Source organism: Pristiophorus japonicus, chromosome 2, assembly GCF_044704955.1.
Source record: "Pristiophorus japonicus isolate sPriJap1 chromosome 2, sPriJap1.hap1, whole genome shotgun sequence".
NCBI lineage: Eukaryota > Metazoa > Chordata > Chondrichthyes > Pristiophoridae > Pristiophorus > Pristiophorus japonicus.
This window is the reverse complement of record NC_091978.1, coordinates 246,599,785-246,627,511: the sequence shown is the minus strand read 5'-3', so window position 1 is coordinate 246,627,511 and position 27,727 is coordinate 246,599,785. Positions and strand designations below refer to the sequence as shown.

Genomic DNA, 27,727 nt, shown 5'->3' with positions numbered 1-27,727 from the left:
CTCTCTCTCTCACGCCAACGCCCCAACCAGGCCCTCTCTCTCTCCCCGCCCCCTGCCAACAACTATGCTCTCTCTACCTCCCCCCACCTCAACATCCAGGCTCTCACTCCCCCACCACCCCCTCCCACCAACCAGGCTCTCTCTCCCCCTCCCTCCGTCCACCCCCAGCCAGCCTCCCTTCCTCCACCGCCCCCCCCCCCCACCGACTCCCAACAACCAGGCTTTCTCTCCTCGCCCCCCCCCCCCACCCCAACCAGGCTCTCTACTCCCCCCTCCCTAACCACACCTTCTCTCTCTCTCTCTCCCCCGGCCAACCGTCGGCTCTCTCTCCCTGCCGCTCTCCCTCCGCCACTGCCACTCTCCATCCGGATCAGGGCTCAGCGGGGTGCTCATGGCTTGGCGGCTTGCGGCTCGGCGGGTAATGTGGTCAGAATCAACGTGCCAATTGCGGGGTCCCACATCCTGTTTGGGGCCCCAAATCTGGTTCCAGTTTCGGGAGGGGGCGGAGTCCGGAGGGTGCACGCGCAGAAGTCATTTTATACACCTCAATCAGGTCTCCCCTCAACCTCCTCTGTTCCAAGGACAACAGACCCAGCATCTCCAATCTTTCCTCATAGCCAAAATTTTCCAGTCCAGGCAACATTCTTGTAAATCTCCTCTGTGCCCTTTCCAGTGCAATCACATCTTTCCTGTAACTGCACACAGTACTCCAGCTGTGGCCTAACCGGTATTTTATACAGTACAAGCATAAGCAGTTTCATAGAAACATAGAAAATAGGTGCAGGAGTAGGCCATTTGGCCCTTCGAGCCTGCACCACCAATCAATAAGATCATGGCTGATCATTCACCTCAGTACCCCTTTCCTGCTTTCTCTCCATACCCCTTCATCCCTTTAGCCGTAAGGACCTTATCTAACTCCCTCTTGAATATATCCAATGAACTGGCATCAACAACTCTCTGCGGTAGAGAATTCCACAGGTTAACAACTCTCTGAGTGAAGAAGTTTCTCCTCATCTCAGTCCTAAATGGCTTACCCCTTATCCTTGGACTGTGTCCCCTGCTTCTGGACTTCCCCAACATCGGGAACATTCTTCCTGCATCTAACATGTCCAGCCCCATCAGAATTTTATATGTTTCTATGAGATCCCCTCTCATCCTTCTAAACTCCAGTGAATACAGGCCCAGTCGATCCGGTCTCTCCTCATTTGTCAGTCCTGCCATCCCGGGAATCAATCTGGTGAACCTCCGCTGCACTCCCTCAATGGCAAGAATGCCCTTCCTCAGATTAGGAGACCAAAACTGAACACAATATTCCAGGTGAGGCCTCACCAAGGCCCTGTACAACTGCAGTAAGACCTCCCTGCTTCTATACTCAAATCCCCTAGCTATGAAGGCCAACATACCAGTTGCCTTCTTCACCGCCTGCTGTACCTGCATGCCAACTTTCAATGACTGATGTACCAAGACACCCAGGTCTCGTTGCACCTCCCCTTTTCCTAATCTGCCGCCATGCAGATAATATTCTGCCTTCATGTTTTTGCCACCAAAGTGGATAAACTCACATTTATCCACATTATACTGCATCTGCCATGCATTTGCCCACTCACCTAACCTGTCCAAGTCACCCTGCAGCCTCTTAGCATCCTCCTCACAGCTCACACCACCACCCAACTTAGTGTCATCTGCAAACTTGGAGATATTACACTCAATTCCTTCATCTAAATCATTGATGTATATTGTAAATAGCTGGGGTCTCAGCACTGAGCCCTGCGGCACCCCACTCGTCACTGCCTGCCATTCTGAAAAGGACCCGTTAATCCCGACTCTCTGCTTCCTGTCTGCCATCCGGTTCTCTATCTATGTCAGTACATTACCCCCAATACCATGTGCTTTAATTTTGCACACTATTCTCTTGTGTGGGACCTTGTCAAAAGCCTTTTGAAAGTCCAAATATACCACATCCACTGGTTCTCCCTTGTCCACTCTACTAGTTACATCCTCAAAAATTCTAGAAGATTTTGTCAAGCATGATTTCCCTTTCATAAATCCATGCTGACCTGGACCGATCCTGTCACTGCTTTCCAAATGCACTACTATTTCATCTTTAATAATTGATGCCAACATTTTCCCCACCACTGATGTCAGGCTAACCGGTCTATAATTGCCCATTTTCTCTCTCCCTCCTTTTTAAAAAAGTGGTGTTACATTAGCTACCCTCCAGTCCATAGGTACTGATCCAGTCGATAGACTGTTGGAAAATGATCACCAATGCATCCACTATTTCTAGGGCCACTTCCTTAAGTACTCTGGGATGCAGATTATCAGGCCCCGGGGATTTATTGGACTTCAATCCCATCAATTTCCCTTACACAATTTCCTGCCTAATAAGGATTTCCTTCAGTTCCTCCTTCTCAGTCGACCCTCGGTCCCCTAGTATTTCCGGAAGGTTATTTATGTCTTCCTTCGTGAAGACAGAACCAAAGTATTTGTTCAGCTGGTCTGCCATTTGTTTGTTCCCCATTATAAATTCACCTGAATCTGACTGCAAGGGACCTACGTTTGTCTTCATTAATTTTTTTCTCTTCACATATGTATAGAAGCTTTTGCAGTCAGTTTTTATGTTCCCAGCAAGCTTCCTCTCATACTCTATTTTCCCCCTCCTAATTCAACCCTTTGTCCTCCTCCGCTGGATTCGAAATTTCTCCAAGTCCTCAGGTTTGCTGCTTTTTCTGGCCAATTTATATGCCTCTTCCTTGGATTTAACACTATCATTAATTTCCCTTGTTAGCCACGGTTGAGTCAGCTTCCCCGTTTTATTTTTTCTCCAGACAGGGATGTACAATTGTTGAAGTTCATCCATGCGATCTTTAAATGTTTGCCATTGCCTATCCACTGTCAACCCTTTAAGTATCATTCGCCAGTCTATTCTAGCCAATTCACGTCTCATACCATCGAAGTTACCTTTCCTTAAGTTCAGGACCCTAGTCTCTGAATTAACTGTGTCACTCTCCATCTTAATAAAGAATTCTACCATATTATGGTCACTCTTCCCCAAGGGGCCTCAGACAACAAGATTGCTAATTAGTCCTTTCTCATTACACATCACCCAGTCTAGGATGGCCAGCCCTCTAAATGGTTCCTCGACATATTGGTCTCGAAAACTATCCCTAATACACTCCAGGAAATCCTCCTCTACCGTATTGCTACCAGTTTGGTTAGCCCAATCTATATGTAGATTAAAGTCGCGCATGATCACTGCTGTACATTTATTGCACGAATCCCTAATTTATTGTTTGATGCTGTCCCCAACCTCACTGTTTGGTGGTCTGTACACAACTCCCACTAGTGATTTCTGCCCTTTGGTATTCCGCAGCTCCACCCATACAGATTCCACATCATCCAAGCTAATGTCCTTCCTTACTATTGCGTTAATTTCCTCTTTAACCAGCAACGCTAACCCATCTCCTTTTCCTTTCTGTCTATCCTTCCTGAATGTTGAATACCCCTGGATGTTGAGTTCCCAGCCTTGGTCACTCTGGAGCCATGTCTCCGTGATGCCAATTATATCATATTCATTAATTGCTGCCTGCGCAATTAATTCGTCCACCTTATTACGAATACTCCTCGCATTGAGGCACAGAGCCTTCAGCCTGGTCTTTTTAACACACTTTGCCCCTTTAGAATTTTGCTGTAATGTGGGCCTTTTTGATTAAATACCACAATACTGGAATCAATAAATGAAAGAGTTAAATGAAACATTCACTGGGAAGAAAGATATCCAGCAGGGTCACCCTGGCTTGTTTCTTCAGGCACTAAAGCCTTGTATCTTCCTGCCATCCAGAATACATTCAGCCCTCACTGTTTTGTGAATAATCAAATCCATTCAGAAATACAGGCGAAAAATTGGACTCCAAAATCTTGCCACCATTGTACACCTCTCTCCTCCTTTAAAAACATTCTCAAAGCCCAACTTTTCTCCCAAGTTTTCAATCACTTGCCCTAATTTCCCTCCCCTAGCTCAGTGTTTCCATTCCTTGTTACTCTTCTGTCAAGCACCCCGGGCCATTCTGCATGTTAAAATCACTATGGATATGCAAGTTGTTGAATTATCATTGCATTTCAGTGCTGGAACAGTTGAGGGAGGGGAACATTTCATCCACTGGAATGTGTCAGTTAGCAGGAACTCTGCTTCAACAATGATGTCTGGAGATTTTCATACAAGGTAATAGTGAGGGCTCAGCTGAGCAATTAGACAAGTAAGGGAACTTAATAATATTAGCGTGGACTTTCCTCAGCCCTGCTTCCATTCTGCCGCCATAAAGTTGCTGGAAGTGCGGCAGAAACCCACTTTTATGCAAGTAAATGGGAGTTTCTACCACATTTCCGGTAAGGGTACAGCGGTAGGATAACAGCAGCTCCGAAGAAATTCCGAGCTATCATGTCCTGTATGAATAAAAGTATGAAGTAGTCAGCGAATACATACATTTGGCTCAATTTCTACAAATGTTATTGCACTTCTCACACATCACTTGTGTAACACTCTTTCCCCAAAAATATAATTTAGATTAGCATGTGGGGAAAGGGAGCAAGATTACTTTTAGCAATTTCAAATTTGAATGACAAGAACTTTTCACATATTACTTACCAGTTCTGTGTTAATATGTGCAAAGGTGGGTACATTAAAGATGCCTTGAATTAGCTCAGGTTGTGAGTTCAGTCCTAGCCACAGGAACATATTTATTCCATTCTCCAACAAAAATATTCCTCCGTCAGCTAAACGTTCCTCTGAGCAACGGACAGCAGCAGGAAACTCCTCACTGTTTACATCCATCTTGTGCTGTTATGAAACAGATAAGTGTTCAGTAGTTGGAGGGTGTGCACTAATCCAGGAAACATATGAACAGGAGGAGGCCATTCAGCCTCTCTAACCTGTTCTGCCATTCAATTAGATCATTGCTGATCTGTATCTTAACTCCATTTACCTGCCTTGGATCCATATCTTGTAATACCCTTACCTAACAAAAATCTATCAATCTCAGTTTTGAAATTTTCAATTGATCTAGCCTCAACAGCCTTTTGGAAGAGAGAGTTCCTGATTTCCACTACCCCTTGTGTGAAGAAGTGCTTGCTGACATCACCCCTGGACAGCCCAGCTTTAATTTTAAGGTTGTGCCCCCTGTTTTGTTCTGGACTCCCTATCAAGGCAAATAGTTTCTCTCTATCTACCCTATTAACTGCTTTAATCATCTTAAGCACCTCAACTATATCACCCTTTAATCTTCTATACTCAAGAGAATAGAAGCCTAGTCTATACAACCTATCCTCATAATTTAACCCTTTTAGCTCAGGTATCATTCTGGTGAATTGGCCCTGCACTCCTTCCAAGACCAATATATCCTTCCTGAACTTTTTATTTTCTTGGAGCACAACAAAAGACACAAAAGTGACTACAATACTGATGTGATTCACACAATAAAATATTAATACCTAGTTAACAACTTTTACAACAGCACCTATGATTCCTCTATGAGTCTCATTGATTTCTTATTTTGAAGCATTAATTTATTGGCTGCTATGCAAGACAAGGACTGGGGATGTGACAGAAATGAAAAATAAACTGGTATTATTATTAGCTATTTATGATCTAATATGAAAAGCTAGTGTATTTTGACAGGTCTTCTGGCTTACTACAAATCTTCCCAGAATTAAAAATGTCTATTGCATTTTAACCTGTTTCTGCCTTGTTATTTGTAATCAGGTAACAAAAGCTGAGGAAAATCAGCCATGATTTAATAAGATCTAATATTGATTTAACATCTGAAATCATTTGATATAACAAATAAATACAGTCTTATTTCATCCCTGTCGATCTTGTGGGAAGTTCCTACCATCACAACAATGGTATAAGAATTCTCCAGCCTCCAAATGCAGCAGCATCATAATTGTTTTCTTGAAGACCTCTGAGAGCCAATATTCCTCAGATGCACATCCAGCGCAAAGCAAACCGGTCTGGAAACTCATTACACCTTCGGCGTTGTTCAAGGTTTCCTGGGAATCCCCTAATGGAAGGGGGAGAGGCACTACCCACATCAGACGCAGTATTTCCTATCTGTTAAAACGACACCTCTTTACTTACAATGGGTACAAGCCGTGGGTAGAAAAAGGACTGAGTGCCGACCACATCCATAGATGTAACCAGCAGCCGTTGGAAAGCTCTCTCATCTGTAGGAAGGTCAGGGCTCCCCAGTAAAACGTAACTCTTCAAGAGACAGTTCATGTAGACTGGCAGCAACTTCATGGCCTCTGGAAGGATGAGCTGACAGACAAAATAAAAACATCCTTTAATAACAAGCATCCTTAGCACAGTAGGACAGACTTTTATTTCTGTTTAATCAAAATGAAAATGACTTCACAATGCAAGATTAATATATCTGCACATTCTAGCAAGATTTCTACTTGCAAATTGTATTTGTAATGTTCTGCATTAATAATGACTAGTGTTTTGAAGGCTGTCCAACACAACCCAGTACATGATTTGAAAGCAGTCTGTTGACATACTGTGGAGCAAAGGCAGGAAATCGGAAAAGCGCCTTCATGTCTGGCTATTCCAGTTTAAGGTTTCACTCTATCTGTCCACTAGTGGGAGTTGATGGATTATTGTAATGAAGTTGGACAGGATCCAATGTTGGCTTCAGGCTACCGAAGTAAAGATTTATTTTCTCAAATACGAAGGGAAGACAATTTTGACATTTTTTTTCCATCGATTATGCTAAACTATATATCATACCGTTTACTTAACTCACTTTTCAATATATATTCCAAAATTCTATAGTAATGGAAACATAGAAAATAGGTGCAGGAATAGGCCATTCGGTCCTTCGAGCCTGCACCGCCATTCAATAAGATCATGGCTGATCATTCCCTCAGTACCCCTTTCCTGCTTTCTTTCCATACCCCTTGATCTCCTTAGCCGTAAGGGCCATATCTAACTCCCTCTTGAATATATCCAATGAACTGGCATCAACAACTCTCTGCGGCAGGGAATTCCATAGGTTAACAACTCTCTGAGTGAAGAAGTTTCTCCTCATCTCAGTCCTAAATGGCCTACCCCTTATCCTAAGACTATGTCTCCTGGTTCTGGACTTCCCCAACATCGTAAACATTCTTCCTGCATCTAACCTGTCCAGTCCCGTCAGAATCTTACATGTTTCTATGAGATCCCCTCTCAACCTTCTAAACTGCAGTGAATAAAGGCCCAGTTGATCCAGTCTCTACTCATATGACAGTCCTGCCATCCCTGGAATTAGTCTGGTGAACCTTCGCTGCACTCTCTCAATAGCAAGAACGTCCTTCCTCAGATTAGGAGACCAAAACTGAACACAATATTCCAAGTGAGGCCTCACTAAGGCCCTGTACAACTGCGGTAAGACCTCCCTGTTCCTATACTCAAATCCCATAGCTATGAAGGCCAACATACCATTTGCCTTCTTCACTGCCTGCTGTATCTACATGCCAACCTTCAATGACTGATGTACCATGACATCCAGGTCTCGTTGCACCTCCCCTTTTCCTAATCTGCCGCCATTCAGATAATATTCTGCCTTTGTGTTTTTGCCCCCAAAATGGATAACCTCACATTTATCCACATTATATTGCATCTGACATGCATTTGCCCACTCACCTAACCTGTCCAAGTCACCCTGCAGCCTCTTAGCGTCCCCCTCACAACTCACACCGCCACCCAGTTTGGTGTCATCTGCAAACTTGAAGATATTACACTCAATTCCTTCATCCAAATCATTAATGTATATTGTAAAGAGCTGGGGTCCCAACACTGAGCCCTGTGGCACCCCACTAGTCACTGCCTGCCATTCTGAAAAGGACCCATTTATCCCGACTCTCTGCTTCCTGTCTGCCAACCAGTTCTCTATCCACGTCAGTACATTACCCTCAATACCATGCGCTTTGATTTTGAACACCAATCTCTTGTGCCGGACCTTGTCAAAAGTCTTTTGAAAGTCCAAATACACCACATCCACTGGTTCTCCCTTGTCCACTCTGCTAGTTACATCCTCAAAAAATTCCAGAAGATTCATCAAGCATGATTTCCCTTTCATAAATCCATGCTGACTTGGACCGATCCTGTCGCTGCTTTCCAAATGTGCTGTTAGTTCATCCTTAATGATTGATTCCAACATTTTCCCCACTACTGATGTCAGGCTAACCGGTCCATAATTACCCGTTTTCTCTCTCCCTCCTTTTTTTAAAAGTGGTGTTACATTAGCTACCCTCCAGTCCATAGGAACTGATCCAGAGTCCATAGACTGTTGGAAAATGATCACCAATACATCCACTATTTCTAGGGCCACTTCCTTAAATACTCTGGGATGCAGACTATCAGGCCCCAGGGATTTATCGGCCTTCAATCCCATCAATTTCCCTAACACAATTTCCCGCCTAATAAGGATATCCTTCAGTTCCTCCTTCTCACTAGACCCACTGTCCCCTAGTACATTCGGAAGGTTATTTGTGTCTTCCTTCGTGAAGACAGAACCAAAGAATTTGTTCAATTGGTCTGCCACTTCTTTGTTCCCCATTATAAATTCACCTGAATCTGACTGCAAGGGAATTACATTTGTCTTCACTAATCTTTTTCTCTTCACATATTTATAGAAGCTTTTGCAGTCAGTTTTTATGTTCCCTGCAAGCTTCCTCTCGTACTCTATTTTCCCCCTCTTAATTAAACCCTTAGTCATCCTCTGTTGAATTCTAAATTTCTCCCAGTCCTCAGGTTTGTTGCTTTTTCTAGCCAATTTATATGCCTCTTCCTGGTTTTAACACGATCCTTAATTTCCCTTGTTAGCCACCTTCCCCGTTTTATTTTTACTCCAGACAGGGATGTACAATTGCTGAAGTTCATCCATGTGATCTATAAATGTTTGCCATTGCTTATCCACCGTCATCCCTTTAAGTATCCTTTGCCAGTCTATTCTAGCCAATTCACGCCTCATACTGTCGAAGTTACCTTTCCTTAAGTTCAGGACCCTATAGTGTTGTATAATTAGGCAAATACTGTGTTTATATCAGTAAAATGCACAAGGTTCAGGACCCTGCATGTACTGCATCCAATGAAAAATAGGTACAAACAAATCTATTGTATTAGTATCACATTGGACCCAAGGAAATTATGAAAGAGGTGAAGCAAATCATGAAATAAAGTCAATCAAACAACTAATGCTAAAAAAATTGCTGTTGGAAATGCACTTCTAATATATATGGTGGTGCAAATAGTCTGGGGAAAAGTAATTTGTAACACCATTCTGCCAGTCAAGTGGCAGTATAATTCTTTAGCACTTATGAAGGGTTATAATACCCTTCGACTTGTCAACTATTTTCGTTGTGATCAGTAATCAACTGCCCCCTATTTAAAGGGGGCACGCTCCAAAATCTTTCCAAGTGTCCCCTTGTTTTTTTTTGAGGGCACTGAAACACAAATTATACAAGTGCCCCCTGGCTAAAGGGGGTGGGGGAGGGGCACTAAAACGGTCAAATTAAACAAATTAACATTTAGACCTAAAATCAAATTAAAATTTGGTTGCCAGGGGTGATGATGCACTCCAGTCCCTCCGGCGCCCACCTCTGACTTATCATGTAATACTATGATTTACCAGCTGTGCTTGACTAATGGAATATAATCAGCTCAATTTAAATTTGTGCACTTCAAATAGGCTCCATGAATGAACCTTCATAAACTGTGTACACTTTATTGTAAACAATAACATATGGGAAAGCGAATTGAATTCAAACTGGGTGTTCAGGAAATGTTTCCAAACTTTTGAGAATTTTTGGGTGAGTTTACAAGGCTGAAATCGAAACTAGTGTTTGGAAAATGTTTCTAAACCACTTGAGCTTCTTTTATGGTTTAGGGCCACTTGAATAGATTATAGTCTTGCAACTCTTCATGGTAGTTTAAAAAATAATTGATTTAAACAACTGAGGATATGTTATGTCATTAAAACATCACATCCCAGTGTCTCCACAGTATATAATGGGGCAGCAATACAATTTGCTCACAGCAAGTGTTAGCTTCTTACTTTAAGAAATTCAGTGCTCAGCTACCCATGTATAAGATTTCCAAGGCTATCTTTCATTCAAATTCACTTACCACAATTGGGATTTGGGTGAGTTTTGACACTTTTCAGACAGTTTAATAGATGGAAAATATGTCCAAAGAAGACACTCTTTCCCTGCCATTTACTACTGTTCAATTTGTCCTTGAGTCACACATCCTATTAATTATTTGAGCTTGGGCATTAGTGCTGGTCGCTGAAATATTGACAGCTTAGATAATCTTTCCTCTCATAGAAACATAGAAACATAGAAACATAGAAAATAGGTGCAGGAGCAGGCCATTCAGCCCTTCTAGCCTGCACCGCCATTCAATGAGTTCATGGCTGAACATGAAACTTCAGTACCCCCTTCCTGCTTTCTCGCCATACCCCTTGATCCCCCGAGTAGTAAGGACTTCATCTAACTCCCTTTTGAATATATTTAGTGAATTGGCCTCAACTACTTTCTGTGGTAGAGAATTCCACAGGTTCACCACCTCATCTCGGTCCTAAATGGCTTAGCCCTTATCCTTAGACTGTGACCCCTGGTTCTGGACTTCCCCAACATTGGGAACATTCTTCCTGCATCCAACCTGTCCAAACCCGTCAGAATTTTAAACATTTCTATGAGGTCCCCTCTCACTCTTCTGAACTCCAGTGAATACAAGCCCAGTTGATCCAGTCTTTCTTGATAGGTCAGTCCCACCATCCCAGGAATCAGTCTGGTGAATCTTCGCTGCACTCCCTCAATAGCAAGAACGTCCTTCCTCAAGTTAGGAGACCAAAACTGTACACAATACTCCAGGTGTGGCCTCACCAAGGCCCTATACAACTGTAGCAACACCTCCCTGCCCCTATACTCAAATCCCCTCGCTATGAAGGCCAACATGCCATTTGCTTTCTTAACCGCCTGCTGTACCTGCATGCCAACCTTCAATGACTGATGTACCATGACACCCAGGTCTCGCTGCACCTTCCCCCTTCCTAATCTGTCACCATTCAGATAATAGTCTGTCTCTCTGTTTTTACCACCAAAGTGGATAACCTCACATTTATCCACATTATACTTCATCTGCCACGCATTTGCCCACTCACCTAACCTATCCAAGTCACTCTGCAGCCTCATAGCATCCTCCTCGCAGCTCACACTGCCACCCAACTTCGTGTCATCCGCAAATTTGGAGATACTTCATTTAATCCCCTCGTCTAAATCATTAATGTACAATGTAAACAGCTGGGGCCCCAGCACAGAACCTTGCGGTACCCCACTAGTCACTGCCTGCCATTCTGAAAAGTACCCATTTACTCCTACTCTTTGCTTCCTGTCTGACAACCAGTTCTCAATCCACGTCAGCACACTACCCCCAATCCCATGTGCTTTAACTTTGCACATTAATCTCCTGTGTGGGACCTTGTCGAAAGCCTTCTGAAAGTCCAAATATACCACATCAACTGGTTCTCCTTTGTCCACTTTACTGGAAACATCCTCAAAAAATTCCAGAAGATTTGTCAAGCATGATCTCCCTTTCACAAATCCATGCTGACTTGGACCTATCAAGTCACCATTTTCCAAATGCGCTGCTATGACATCCTTAATAATTGATTCCATCATTTTACCCACTACTGAGGTCAGGCTGACCGGTCTATAATTCCCTGCTTTCTCTCTCCCTCCTTTTTTAAAAAGTGGGGTTACATTGGCTATCCTCCACTCAATAGGAACTGATCCAGAGTCAATGGAATGTTGGAAAATGACTGTCAATGCATCCGCTATTTCCAAGGCCACCTCCTTAAGTACTCTGGGATGCAGTCCATCAGGCCCTGGGGATTTATCGGCCTTCAATCCCATCAATTTCCCCAACACAATTTCCCGACTAATAAAGATTTCCCTCAGTTCCTCCTCCTTACTAGACCCTCTGACCCTCTGACCCCTTTTATATCCGGAAGGTTGTTTGTGTCTTCCTTAGTGAATACTGAACCAAAGTACTTGTTCAATTGGTCTGCCATTTCTTTGTTCCCCGTTATGACTTCCCCTGATTCTGACTGCAGGGGACCTACGTTTGTCTTTACTAACCTTTTTCTCTTTACATACCTATAGAAACTTTTGCAATCCGCCTTACTGTTTCCTGCAAGCTTCTTCTCGTACTCCATTTTCCCTGCCCGAATCAAACCCTTTGTCCTCCTCTGCTGAGTTCTAAATTTCTCCCAGTCCCCAGGTTCGCTGCTATTTCTGGCCAATTTGTATGCCACTTCCTTGGCTTTAATACTATCCCTGATTTCCCTAGATAGCCACGGTTGAGCCACCTTCCCTTTTTTATTTTTACGCCAGACAGGAATGTACAATTGTTGTAATTCATCCATGCGGTCTCTAAATGTCTGCCATTGCCCATCCACAGTCAACCCCTTAAGTATCATTCGCCAATCTATCTTAGCCAATTCACGCCTCATACCTTCAAAGTTACCCTTCTTTAAGTTCTGGACCATGGTCTCTGAATTAACTGTTTCATTTTCCATCCTAATGCAGAATTCCACCATATTATGGTCACTCTCAGTTGCAGATATATATCAAAAAGAGCAGTGGTCCCAATACCAACCCCTGGGGAACACCACTGTATCCTTCCCTCCAGTCTGAAAAGCAACAATTCACCACTATTCTCTGCTTTCTGTCTTAGCCAATTTTGTATCCACACTGCCACTGTCACTTTAATCCCATGGGCTTTAACTTTGCTAACAAGTCTATTATGTCATACTTTGTCAAATGCCTTTTGAAAGTGCATATACACAACATCAACCGCAGTACCCTCATCAACCCTCTCTGTTCCTTCATCAAAGAGCTCAATCAAGGTCGTAAAGCATGATTTGCCTTTAACAAATCCGTGCTGACTGTCATTTATTAGCCCATACCTTTCCAAATGCCAATTAATTTTGTCCTTGATTATTGTCTGTAAAAGTTCCCCCAGCACCTTCTTCTCTAGTGAAGACAGATGCAAAGTAATCATTTAGAATCTCAGCCATGCCCTCTGCCTCCACAAATTAGTCCCAACCTTCTTTTGTTTACTCTTTTATTATTTATATGTTTATAAAAGACTTGACCTCTCCATCCTTTCAAACTACCGCCCCCATCTCAAACCTCACTTTGCTCTCCAAAGTCCTTGAATGTGTTGTCGCCTCCCAAATCCATGCCCATCTTTTGTGGAACTCCATGTTTGAATTCCTCCTATCAGGTTTCCATCATTGCCACATTACTGAAACGGCTCCCATCATCATCATCACCATCAGTTATTGAAGGTTGGCATGCAGGTACAGCAGGCGGTTAAGAAAGCAAATAGCATGTTGGCCTTCATAGCAAGGGGATTTGAGTACAGGGGCAGGGAGGTGTTGCTACAGTTGTACAGGGCCTTGGTGAGGCCACACCTGGAGTATTGTGTACAGTTTTGGTCTCCTAACCTGAGGAAGGACATTCTTGCTATTGAGGGAGTGCAGCGAAGGTTCACCAGACTGATTCCCGGGATGGCGGGACTGACCTATCAAGAAAGACTGGATCAACTGGGCTTGTATTCACTGGAGTTCAGAAGAATGAGAGGGGACCTCATAGAAACGTTTAAAATTCTGACGGGGTTAGACAGGTTAGATGCAGGAAGAATGTTCCCAATGATGGGGAAGTCCAGAACCAGGGGACACAGTCTAAGGATAAGGGGTAAGCCATTTAGGACCGAGATGAGGAGGAATTTCTTCACCCAGAGAGTGGCGAACCTGTGGAATTCTCTACCACAGAAAGTTGTTGAGGCCAATTCACTAAATATATTCAAAAAGGAGTTAGATGAAGTCCTCACTACTAGGGGGATCAAGGGGTATGGCGAGAAAGCAGGAATGGGGTACTGAAGTTGCATGTTCAGCCATGAACTCATTGAATGGCGGTGCAGGCTAGAAGGGCCGAATGGCCTACTCCTGCACCTATTTTCTATGTTTCTATGTTTCTATCATAGGCAGTCCCTCAAAGCGAGGACGACTTGCTTCCATGCCAAAAGAAATGAGTTCACAGGTGCTTCAATGAAGGACCTAATATTCCAGATCCCGAACTACATCTTGGAGGGTGGAAGATGCCTGTGCTTGGATTTTTTTAACGTGTGGTGGCCGTTGCACACCAACCACCACACAGGCTTGACAGAGCTCGGTCTTGGTCCAGTGGCAAGGATTACCCAAGACGACTGGAGACCAGCTCTGTGACCATCAAAATCACAAATGACATCCTATGTGACTGTGACAAACGTAAACTATCACTTCGTTCTTCTCGACCTGTCTGCAGCCTTTGACACAGGTGATCACACCATTCTCCTCTAATGCCTCTCCTCCATCGTTCAGCTGGGTGGGACTACACTCGCCTGTACACACTACATTCTTATCTATCTATTCTTAGACAGAGAATCACCTGCAATGGCTTCTCTTCCTGCCCCTGCACTGTTACCTCTGGTGTCCCCTGAGCATCTATCCTTAGCCCCTCCTATTTCTCATCTACATGCTGCCCCTCGGCAACATCTTCCAAAAATACAGCATCAGTTTCCACATGTACACTGACGATACCTACCTCTACCTCAACACCACTTCTCTTGACCTCTCCACTATCTCTAAATTGTCAGTCTGCTTGTCCAACATCCAGTACTGGATGAGCAGAAATTTCCTCCAAATAAATATTTGGAAGATAAAGCCATTGTCTTCAGTCCCCACCACAAACTCCATTCCCTAGCCTCCGACTCCATCCCTCTCTCTGACAACTGCCTGAGGCTGAACTAGGCTGTTCGCAACCTTTCGTGTTGTATTTGACTCTGAGATGAGTTGTTGAACACATATCTGTGCCATCACTAAGACTGCTTATTTCCACCTTCAGAACATCACCCAGCTCCATCCCTGACTCAGCTCATCTGCTACTGAAATCCTCATCCATGCCTTTGTTATCTCTCGGCTTGACTATTCCAATGCTCTCCTGGCTGGCTTCCCATGTTCTGCTCTCTGCAAACTTGAGCTCATTCAAATCTCTGCGGCCAGTGTCCTAAATTGCACCAAGTCCTATTCACCCATCATCCCTGTGCTCACTGATCTACATTGGCTCCCGGATAAGCAATGCCTCGATTTTAAAATTCTCATCTTAGTTTTCAAAACCCCCCATGGCATCGCCCTTTCTCTGTTATGTCTTCCAGCCTCACTAACCCTCTAATTCTGGCCTCTTGAGCATCCTTGATTTTATTCGGTCCACCATTGGTGGCCGTACCTTCAGCTGCCAAGGCCCTCAGCTTTGGAATTCCCTCCCTAAACCTCGTCGCCTCTCTATGTCTTTTAAGATGCTCTTGAAAACCTACCTCTTTGACCAAACTTTTGGTCATCTGGCCTAATATCTCCTTATGTGGCTCGGTGTTACATTTTTTTATAACTCTGTTGTGAAGTGCCTTGGGATGTTTTATTATGTTAAAGGTGCTATATAAATATAAACTGTTGTTGTTGTTTTGTGTTCCCTTTTGTGTTAGCTACTAATCTTTTCTCATACTCTCTTTGCCCCTCTTATTTTCTTTTTTAGATCTTCTCTGTACTTTTTGTAATGTCCTTACTCTACAATATGAAACCACACGAGGTACATTCTGGGGACAAGATCACTCTGTGACCTTAACTCTTTATTCACAGGACTCCAAAGACGATGACTCTCGTGGGACCTCCTTTTTTATACCTGAGTGATCAGGTAAGGAGTGTCTCCCACAAGTTCACCCCTTGTGGTCAAGGTGTGCATCTAGGTTGAGTGTATACAGTAATACAGTGGTGTTACATTGTGGTTACATACATGACATCACCTCCCCCCCCCGCAAAGTCTTATTGGGATCATAGGTTTAGTCTTTCAGGTGGTCTACGCTCCCTCGTGGAGTGCCGCAGTTAGGGCTCTGGTTGTTGGACACTGACGTGAGTGTCTGTCACCTGTGGTGATTCCGGCCTGTCCGGGCTGACCGCAGGGACTGTGCATTCTTCTGATTGCTCTTGTTGCTCGTTCACTGGCGGTGTTGTGAGCTCCATCTCATGGTCTTCTTCAGGTTCCTCCGTGTCGATGCTGAACCTTTTTTTGACTTGGTCCAGATGCTCACGGCATATCTGACCTTTGTTGAGTTTTACCACGATGACCCTATTCCCCTCTTTGTCAATTACAGTGCCCTAAAGCCATTTGGGCCTCATGGCGTGATTGAGGATGAATACAGGATAATTTATTTCTATACGTCTCCCCCTCGAATTACAATCATGGTACTCGTTTTGTGACTTGCGCTTGCCCTCAACTATGTCGGTCAGGACTGGGTGAATGAGGGACAACTGAGTTTTGAGTGTCCATTTCATCAGTAGCTCTGCGGGCGGGACCCCCGTGAGTGAGTGCGGTCGGGATCTATCGGCCAGCAGGAGACGCGATAGGCGGCATTGTAGGGAGGGTCCTTGAATCCTGAGCATACCTTGCTTAATGATTTGGACTGCACGTTCCGCCTGTCCATTGGAGGCCGGCTTGAACAGCGCAGTCCTGACATGGTTGATGACATTGCCCGACATAAACTCTCTCAATTCGTAGCTTGTGAAACATGGGCCATTATCACTAACCAGGATGTCCGGCAAGCCACGGTTTGCAAAGATCACACGTAGGCTTTCCACGTGGCGGATGACGTGCATGAATTCAGAATGATGCACTCGATCCATTTCGAGTATGCATCTACCACAATAAGGAACATCTTGCCCATGAACGGGCCCGCATAGTCAACATGACTGCATGACCATGGCCTGGTGGGCCAGGGCCACGGGCTGAGCGGGGCCTCCCTGGGGGCATTACCCAGCTGAGCACACGTCGTGCACCTGCGAACACAGTGTTCCAGGTCTGAATCAATTCCAGGCCACCAAACGTGTGACCGGGCAATGGCCTTCATCAGCACAATTCCTGGGTGCTCGCTGTGGAGTTCCCTGATGAATGCCTCCCTGCCCTTCTGGGGCATAACTACCTGGCTGCCCCATAGTAGGCAGTTGGCTTGGATGGAGAGCTCATCCATCCGTCTGTGGAACGGTCTGACCTCCTCAGGGCATGCTCCGTGTGCGGGCACCCAATCCCCAGTCAGGACACATTTCTTAATCAGGGATAGGAGGGGATCTCTGTTTGTCCAGATTTTGATCTGGCGGGCTGTGATGGGAGAGCCTACGCTGTCAAAGGCATCGACAGTCATGACCATCTCGGCGCTTTGCTCCGCTGCCCCCTCAGTAGTGGACAGTGGAAGCCTGCTGAGCGCGTCAGCGTAATTTTTAGTGCCGGGCCGGTGCGGGATGGAGTAGCCATAAGCAGCCAGTGTGAGAGCCCATCACTGTATGCGAGCTGATGTATTGGCATTGGCAGCCTTGCTGTCTGACAGCAGGGATGTTAATGGCTTGTAGTCCATCTCTAATTCAAACTTCCTACCAAAGAGATACTGATGCATTTTTTTTACACCATAGACACATGCAAGCGGTTCCTTCTCGACCATCTCATATCCCCGTTCTACTTGAGAGCGTGACCTGGAGGCATAAGGCACAGGTTGTAGTTGACCCTCAGCATTGCCCTGCTGCAACACGCACCCAACCCCATAGGACGATGCATCACATGTCAGAACCAAGTTTTTACAGGGGTCGAACAGGATCAACAACTTGTTTGAACAAAGTAGGTTTCGCGCCCGATCAAAAGCCCGTTCCTGACAGTCCCCCCAAAACCAATCGCAACCCTTACGCAGGAGCACGTGTAGCGGCTCCAACAATGTGCTCAAGTTCGGCAGAAAGTTCCCGAAATAGTTCAACAATCCCAGGAATGAACGCAATTCCAATATGTTGCAGGGCCTGGGTGCTCATCGAATCGCCTCTGTTTTGGATTCGGTGGGCTGAATCCCATCTGCAGCAACCCTCCTGCCCAGAAACTCAACCTCAGGAGCTAAGAACACACATTTAGACTTCTTGAGTCGCAGGTCTACCCGGTTCAGTCGGCGTAGCACCTCCTCCAGGTTGTGGAAGTGTTCCTCGGTGTCTCGACCCATGATGAGGATGTCGTCCTGCAATGCGATCGTTCCAGAAATGGATTTAAGCAGGCTATCCATGTTTCGTTGAAAAATCGCAGCCGCTGATCGAATGCCAAATGGGCACCTGTTATAAACGAAGAGTCCCTTGTGCATGGTGATGGTGGTCAGTAGTTTAGATTCGTCGGCCAGTTCCTGGGTCATATAGGCTGAAGTGAGGTCCAACTTGGTGAATAGCTTGCGGCCTGCCAGCGTGGCGAAGAGGTCCTCCACTCTTGGGAGCGGGTATTGATCTTGTAGGGACACCCGATTGATGGTGGCCTTGTAGTCGCCACAGATCCTGACAGAGCCATCCGCTTTTAGGACGGGAACGATGGGGCTCGCCCAGTCGCTGAATTCAACAAGCGAGATGATGCCCTCTCTCAACGGCCGGTCCAATTCGCTCTTGATCTTTTCCCGCATCACATACGGCACCGCTCTGGCTTTGTGGTGCACTGGCCTGGCGTCCGGGGTGATGTGTATCACTACTTTAGTGCCTTTGATGCCAGGTTGGAATAGTGAATCGAATTGTTGTAGGACTTGTGAGCACGAACTTCGCTCCACAGATGACATTGCGTGAACATCCCCCCATTTTCAGTTCATCTCGGCTAACCAGCTCCTCCCCAACAGTGCGGGACCATTGTCCGGGACAATCCAGAGCGGCAGCCGATTCAATTACCCATTGTGTGTGACAGCCAACATTGCACTGCCTAGCACCGGAATGATTTCTTTAGTGTAAGTCCGTAATTGTGTCTCAATACGTGCTAATTTGGGTCTACTGGCTTTAAGTGGCCATAGCTTCTCAAATTGCTGAACGCCCATGAGTGACTGGCTGGCCCCAGTGTCCAGCTCCATGCGTACTGGGATACCATTTAATAAAACCCTCATCATCATTGGTGGCGTTTTGTTGTATGAACTGTGAATATTCGCCACATGGACCCACTGAGCCTCAGCATCCATCGGTTTGCCCCAAAAATCAACCTGCTTCAAAGAACCCTCTTCTGGTCCATCCACCTCATATATTAGTCTGGTTGCAGACTTCCTGCACATTCGAGCTAAGTGGCCACTGAGATTGCAGTTCCTGCAGACAAACTGTTGAAATCTGCAAGATCTAGCTGAGTGTTTCCCCCCCACACCTCCAGCATGAGTTAAAGTTTCCATTGTTGGGAACAAAGGGACTATGGCCAGGCATTCCGCGCTGACTGTTCCTTTGAATGTTCTTAAATACCCTATTAGTGGGTGTCAATGGCCCCATCCCGGGCCGCATTGTCCCGTGATGGCGTATATGTCCGTTCAGCCTGCCATTGTCTCTGCTGAAGTCCCACTCTGGGGTCTATTGCTGCCTGGGGAGTGTCGGACTGCCCCTGCCTGCCTGCGGGGCTCTGAGTTGCATTGATGATGTTGACTCCCTGATCCATCGCCGCGTTAGAGGCAGAATTGCGCGTGTATATTATTTTCGTCTCTTCCTCCCCCGCCATGAAAGTTTGAGCCATCAACGCCGCCGCTTCCAAGGTCAAATCCTTGGTCTCAATTAATTTGCAGAAAATTTCTGCATGACCAATGTCCTCAATAAAGAAGTCCCTTAGCATCTCCTCACTGCAGGCGTCTGTGAACTTACAGAGGCTGGCCAAATGCCGGAGGTCTGCTACGAAGTCCTAGGTGTGCATCTAGGTTGAATATATACAGTAATACTGTGGTGTTACATTGTGGTTACATACATGACACTTTCTATATTCAGCTTGGTTCTCTACTGTATTATGTACCTTACATTTGTCATAAGCTTCCTTTTCCTGTTTCAATTGAATCTCTGTGGGCTGGAGTTTCCTCTCAAATCACCCATTTACCGCCCAGTTACCGCCCAGAAATACAAGTTTCATCGAAAAAAACACATTTACCGCCCGGATACGCCCAGTGGTAAATTCCACAGTCATTACCGCTGGGTGGTATTTGATACTGTCCGCCCATATATTACTGCCCAAAATGGAAGTTTCATCATTAAGATCCGTTTACCACCGGACCTTAATACCGTTCTGAAAAAGCAGATCTTACTGGATCTTAAGTGGGCAGTATGGACACAGATCTGACAGATTTGTTTGATATTACACAGATCTTTATAGCTCTCCACAATTTTATGTATTTTTAAATGGATTGTAGTATTTTCAAGTGTTAGGCAATAATATAAATGGTCTAATAAAGCCTTATTTACTCCTTTAGTATCTCTCATTCACTAGTCTCAATCACATTAGTCTCTCTCACCCCCAGTCTCTCCTCCTCCTAGTCTATCTCACCTCCCAGTCTGTCTCACCCGCCACCCCCCCGCCTCCACAGCGATTTCTCTTCACCCCCCCCACAGTGATCTCACTCTCTCCCCCACCCCCCACAGCGATCTCACTCTCTCCCCTCCCCCAACAGCAATCTCTCTTCCCCCCCCTCACAGTGATCTCACTCTCTCCCCTCCCCCCCACAGCGATGTCACTCTCTCCCCCCTCCCACAGTGATTTCACTCTCTCCCCTCCCCCCCACAGCAATCTCTCTACCCCACCCCTCACTGCGATCTCACTCTCTCCCCTCCCCCCCACAGCAATCTCTCTTCCCCCCCCCCCACAGCGATCTCACTCTCTCCCCTCCCCCCACAGCAATCTCACTCTCTCCCCTCCCCCCCACAGTGATCTCACTCTCTCCCCTCCCCCCCACAGCGATCTCACTCTCTCTCCCCCACCCCCCACAATGATCTCACTCTGTTTCCCACCCCCCTCCACTGCGATCTCACTCTTTCCCCTACCCCCCACAGCAATCTCGTTCTTCCCCCCACCCCCACCCCATAGCGATCTCAGGCCGGCAGTCCCTGGCCTCTCGTCGGAGCCTCACGGGTGCGCACAACTTGGCAGCTGAAGATTCCTGAGTCGATAAGCCTCCTCTGCTGCACACCACCCGCTCCACTTCGCTCCCGCATCACCGTCGTCGACATGGAGCACCCAAAAACCGTGGGAGCGCGCACCAGCGGCAGGCATTCTGGTGGTTGAAAAAGACACAACCGCCGGAACACCGCTAAGGATCGGGTGGGGGCGATTTAAAAGGAAAATCCAGCCCGATATATTTTGTCATCCAGGGAGCTCTTGCTTTGAATGCCCTTCCTTTCCCCCTTGTGGGAATGTATCTACTCTGTAGCCGGACCATTTCCTCTTTGAAGGCCTCCTATTATTAAATTACTGTTTTGCCTACCAGTTTTTGATTCTGAACCACCTGGGTCAGATCCCTTTTCAACTCACTGTAGTTAGCCTTCCTCCAGTTTAGTATTGTTATGCTTGATTGATCCTTATCCTTTTCCATAACTATTCTAAACTTGATGATATTATGATATTATGAACTTGAGTATAGAAGATTGAGGGGTGATCTGATTGAGGTATTTAAAATGTTCTAAGGATTTGAGGAGGTAGATAGGGAGAAACTATTTCCCCTAGTGGGGGAATCAAGAACAAAAGGACATAATGTTAATAGTAGAGTTAGTCCACAGAAGTTAAACCAGGAAGAACTTCTTCACACAAAAGGTAGTAGAAATCTGAAACTCTCTCCCCCAAAAGGCTGTGGATGCTGGGACAATTGGAGTTTTCAAAGCTGAGATAGATAGATTTTAGTTAGGTAAGATTATCAAGGGACATTCAGCAGATCAGCCATGATCTAATTGAATGGTGAAGCAGACTCGAGGTGCTGAATGGGCTACTCCTGTTCCTAATATTCTGGTGTTGATTTCAGTAACAATGGATAACTATGTATGTGTGAGATTCACACATGCACAGTTAGTGTAAAGTTTCATGTGTGACTGCCTATCTGGCTAGGATCATCTCTAATTTCAGGGGAAGATTCCTGGAGGTCAACAACGTCAAAAGCATCTACGAAGTCAGCATGTCAAACCAAAATTGTCAATTATGACAATTGCTGCTGCCAGCTCCCAACAATTAGCGGCATCAGGGAAAATCCTGCCCAAAGAGGAGTATGAGTGCTTCCAATCGTACTAGTATCATTTTGTTTAATTTACCAATGGGAAGACTATCTTCAATGGTATTCCGGCTGCTGAAGACACCGTGTAAACTAGATGGAGTATGAATTAGCATGTTCATGGTATAAAACTATTTCTGGTACTCTTGTTAAGGTGCATTAAGGCTTGTAAATCAGCCAACTGTTTAAGATAACAAGCTACGTATGGGTGGATTCTAATTACTAATCCATTACATACAGTCTAAGCTACAAAAGAATGAGTAGCAAATCATTTTGAACTTGGGAAGAGCAGAATGCATACAGTCATTATGAAGATTCTGTTGTACCCTGTTTCAGTGAAAAGTGAGCTTTGGATTTGGCTGCTAGATCTATTGAATCAGTCAGCAGTTTGGAACATTCTGAACTTGCAATCATTTCCAGAACTTTTAGTTGGTCCAAATCCAACTCGGACCTAAGACTAGGGCTCAGATGACTTTGGATTCCTAGTGATTAAGTGGGTTTGTGACTTCAATTCTCACAACTGCACACCTAAAAATATGGCCATTGTTTCCCAGAAACACTCCCATAACAGTACAATTGGCAAAACCCCCCACACAGTCTTTCTCTCCTTAAAAACAGCAAGGTATGTAGAGAGGAAGAAATTGTTATTTACCCCCTCTACCTGCTAACTCTGAAAATCATGTCCAATATAAGTTGGGTAGTTTGCTAAGTTGACAAAAATATATGAAATTCCAATCAAGCTGATCTGTAATAGCCATGCTAAATGATGTGGTGTGTGCTACTATATATTTGGATTAAGCACTTATGAACCCTGTTGTTACAATGTGAGTCATCACTATCAATTACAAAATATCCTTATCTATATACAGCCACATTACAGAGTGGTACCAAGAACACAAGAAATAGGAGCAGGAGTAGGCCATTTGGCTCCTCATTTAATAAGATCACGGCTGATCTGATCTTGGGCTCAGCTTCACTTCCCTGCCCGCTCACCATATCCCTTCACTACCTTATCGTTCAACAATCTGTCCATTTTCACCTTAAATAAATTTAATGACCCAGCCTCCACATCTCTCTGGGGCAGAGAATTCCACAGGTTTACGATTCTCTGAGAGAAGAAATTCCTCCTCATCTCAGTTCTAAATGAGCGACCCCTTATTTTTAAACAATGCCCCCTAGTTCTAGATTATCCCATGAGTAGAAACATCCTCTCTGCATCTAAGTTGTCGAGCCCCCTCAGTATCTTATATGTTTCAATAAGATCACCTCTCATTCTTCTAAACTCCAATGAGTATAGGCCAAACCTGCTCAACCTTTCTTCATGTGACAACCCTTCATCACAGGAATCAACTTAGCGAACATTCTCTGAACTACCTCCAATGCAAGTATACCCCTCCTTAAATAACTGTACGCAGTACTCTAGGTATGGTCTCACCAATACCCTGTACAGTTGTAGCAGGACTTTTCTGCTTTTATACTCCATCCCTCCTTGCAATAAAGGCCAACATTCCATTTGCCTTCCTGATTACTTGCTGGACCTGCATAATAACTTTTTGTGTTTCATGCACAAGGACCCCCAGGTTCCTCTGTACTGCAGCATTTTGTAATTTCTCTCCATTTAAATATTAATTTGCTTTTTTATTTTTTCTGCCAAAGTAGACAACTTTATATTTTCCCACATTATACTCCATCTGCCAAATGTTTGCTCACTCAATTAGCCTGCCAATATCCTTTTGCAGATTCTTTGTGTCCTCCTCACAACTTGCTTTCCCACCCATCTTTGTATCAATCAGCAAACTTGGCTACATTACACTCGGTCCTTTCATCCAAGTCATTAATATAGATTGTAAATAGTTGAGGCTCCAGCAATGATCCCTGTGGCACCTCACTAGTTACTGTTTGCCAACCGTAAAGTGACCCATTTATTCAGACTCTGTTTTCTGTTAGTTAGCCAATCCTCTATCCATGCTAATATATTACCTCCAATTCCGTGAGCTCTTATCTTGTGCAGTAGTCTTTTATGTGGCACCTTATCGAATGCCTTATGGAAATCGAAATACACCACATTCACTGGATCCCCCTTATCCACCCTGCTCGTTACATCCTCAAAGAACTCCAGCAAATTTGTCAAACATGATTTCCCTTTCATAAAATCATGCTGACTCCGCCTGACTGTATTCTGCTTTTCCAAATGTCCTGCTGCTACTTCCTTAATAATGGACTCCAGCATTTTCCCAATGACAGATGTTAGGCTAACTGGTCTGTAGTTTCCTGCTTTCTGTCTCCCTACTTTCTTAAATAGGGGCGTTACATTTGCGATTTTCCAATCCGCTGGGACCTCTCCAGAATCCAGGGAATTTTGGTAGAGAGCAACCAATGCTACCACTATCTCTGGAACCACTTCTTTTAAGACCCTAGGATGCAGGCCTTCAGGTTCAGGGGACTTGTCTACCTTTTGTCCCAATATTTTACCGAGTACTTTTTCTTCAATGATAGTGATTGTTTTAAGTTCCCCCCTCCCTCTAGCCCTTTGATTATCTATTATTGGGATGTTTTTAGTGTCTTCTACCATGAAGACTGATATAAAATATTTGTTCAAAGTTTCTGCCATTTCCCTGTTCCCCATTATTAATTCCCCAGTCTCATCCTCTAAGGGACCAGCGTTTACTTTAGCTACCCTCTTCCCTTTTGTATACCTGTAGAAGAACTTACTATCTGCTTTTATATTTCTTGCTAGTTTACTCTCATAATCCATCTTCTCTCTCTTTATTATTTTTTTACTTGTCCTTTGCTGTTTTTTTTAAAATTCCAAATCCTCTGGCCTCCCACTATTCTTGACAACATTGTATGCCATTGTTTTCAAGTTGATACTATCCTTTACTTCCTTAATTAGCCACGGATGGTTCTCCCTTCTCTTAAAGTCTTTCCTTCTCACTGGAATATATTTTTGTTGAGAGTTACGAAATATCTCCTTTAATGTCTGGCACTGCTAATCAACTGTCTTACACTTTAATCTATTTTCCCAGTCCACTTTAGCCAACTCTGCCTTCATACCTTTGTAATCGCCTTTATTTAAGATCAGGGCACTGGTTTGAGACCCAACTTTCTCACCCTCGAACTGGATTTGAAATTCAACCATGCTATGATCACTCTTTCCTAGAGGATCCTTTATTATGAGATCATTTATTAATCCTGTCTCATTACATTGTACCAAATCTAAGATAGCCTGCTCCCTGGTTGGTTCCACAATGTACTGTTCAAGGGAATCATCCAGGATTCACTCTATGAATTGACGTAACCTGCAGGGTTACGGACCTAGAGTTGGTAAGTGAGATTAGACTGGAAAACCTCTTGTTGGCTGGCGCAGATACGATGATAAATACTTCAGGGAATCGAATATGGCCAGAGTGATCTCCTGGACTAGTTTCGATCACCTGGATGGGTCGGACAGGAAATTTCCAAGAATCTGGGTTTTTAATCTGCTTTTTTGCCTCTCCCAGGAGATCACATGGTTCCAGTTGGGGTGGAGTGTAAAATGTTGTGATGCATGGGGTATCGCAGTTGTGTGGGGCGGACTGGTGGGGCCGGATGCTCGTTACCTTTCTGCCATTGTTCATTGTTCATAGGTTTATATGTAACCTTCAGGACTGCTGACCGAGGTCCATGTGGCTCTTTGTCGGCCAGCACGGACACGATGGGCCTAAGTGGCCTCCTTGTAGATTTCCATGTTTCTATGAACTCTTCCTCAAGGCTACCTTGGCCAATTTGATTTGTCCAACCAACATGAAGATTAAAATCGCCCATGAAGCATATTACATGTTGGTGTTTAACTTTTTCTAGCATTGGCATGTTCTGTCCTGAGATTAACTCTGTAGCAAACTAACTTGGCAAATAATTGCAGTGACTGCTATTCTTTCCTTTTACTTTTATCTAATTGTTCATCCAAATTTATGTGTCACCAAAAATACATCATATTGAAAAGTTTAGGATATGTTCACAGGGTGATTAACATGTCTCAACTGGAAATTAGGTAATTGAAACATTATAAACTTCTAAATGAATCAAATTCTCCGAAAAAATGGAAAAAGATACTCAACTCAATATTGTACCTGGCAGTTTACATATAATTCTACTTGACAAAAATATTGACATAAAGTTCAATTAAAACCATATTATAACTATTATAGTAGTCATTTTGTGTTACAATGTTTGAACTTTTTCTCATTATCAAAAAAAGCTTTTAAGTAGAAAAGTTAATGTCTTATTGTAAAAGTTTAATTAGAACTTCAGTGTAATTGTGAGTCATTGCTTCTGTCAATGGAATTAAAGCTTTTTGAGCCTCTACAGAATCTTTTGATTTGTTGGAGTGTATTCATCCTAAACACTGGGTTTATTTATGAGATTACCTTATCTACTGATTCAAATCACTTAAACTACACATTTTAGGCTGGATTTTCCGCGCTCTTCTGGTCTTTTGCACTCTGTTTTTCACCCTGGAGTGGTGGCAACGGCGACGGTGAGGTCTTCTGGGCAGGCAGTTAGCCTCCAGCGCCCGTTGACAATCCTCGGGTCCAGTTTTGCAGCGGCGCAGAGCAGCACTGCCCAGAAGAGCTGCGCTGGTGTGCAACACCCCTGGTTGAGATACTGGCACGAGTTTGAGCTAATGCACGACCCGTCCGCATGGAAGCGCGCCTCGCAATGATCGCCTGAGAAAGCAGGGCGGTCCAACCATCCTGTTGGCGAAGAGGTGAGTACTGGACTCCTAAGGTAAGTGTGATTGTTTTTTCTTTTAATTTTTTAGCAATGTTTGTTGTGGTGGCATGGGCAATGTTTTGGGAATGTTTGTGTGTTTATTTTAGGTTCCCCCGCATCCCCCCCACCCCCCCCAGACATCTCTCAGAGCGCTCCTGGGCCAGTTCTTTAGCTCGGAGGTTTCCCATCCTAGCGCCAAGAGAGGTGTATAATGCCTCCCTTAGCGCTGCCCCCCCTGACGCAGGGCCCAGATGCCAAAACTTACCTACTGAGGTGCAAACTAGTCCCAGTTGCTAACTTTCCCGCCCCTTTGCCATTATCGCCCCAAAAACATAAAAGTCTAAAATCCAGCCCATAACTTTGCAAAGTAAATTCGCTGGAAGCAAGCCAATATCCTTGATTGCATTTATCCTGCCTTTTTCCATATAATTTATAAATAAATATTATTTTGCAAAGCTTCGCTCTTATAAACTCTTTCAGCAATCAGTAAGGACTAATCCAACATATAACATTTCTCAGTGTTTCAGTCTATGGCTTGTCAACAGTGGAATGCTCAAGTCTGTCCCTTTTGATTATTTCAGCTGAAGAAAGCATGTTAGTTTTACGTTTATGTTTCTTCTGTCCATATTCCACTTCCTTCAAAGGTTAAGATAGTCATTCTGTATATGGAACAGGACAAATCTGGTTCCAACTCCCTGCAGAAGTTACTAATTCTGTGCCCTTATAAGGATAGAACTTTTGAGAGTTCACCTAATATCATCAGAGCATTTTTCCACAGAGGAGGCAGAAAAA

The 27,727-nt window shown here is 44.5% G+C and overlaps 1 protein-coding gene across 1 annotated transcript in view; it reads right to left on the bottom strand.

Annotated features, from left to right (window-relative positions):
* sec24d (SEC24 homolog D, COPII coat complex component) overlaps positions 1-27,727 on the bottom strand; it is a 339,975-nt gene that overhangs the window by 5,747 nt on the left and 306,501 nt on the right. Inside the window, exons 20-21 of the mRNA XM_070864059.1 lie at positions 6,137-6,316; positions 4,646-4,837 (exon numbers count right to left, since the gene is read on the bottom strand). Of these exons, the coding sequence (XP_070720160.1) occupies positions 4,646-4,837; positions 6,137-6,316 (372 nt within the window). The remainder of the gene's footprint in view (positions 1-4,645; positions 4,838-6,136; positions 6,317-27,727) is intronic.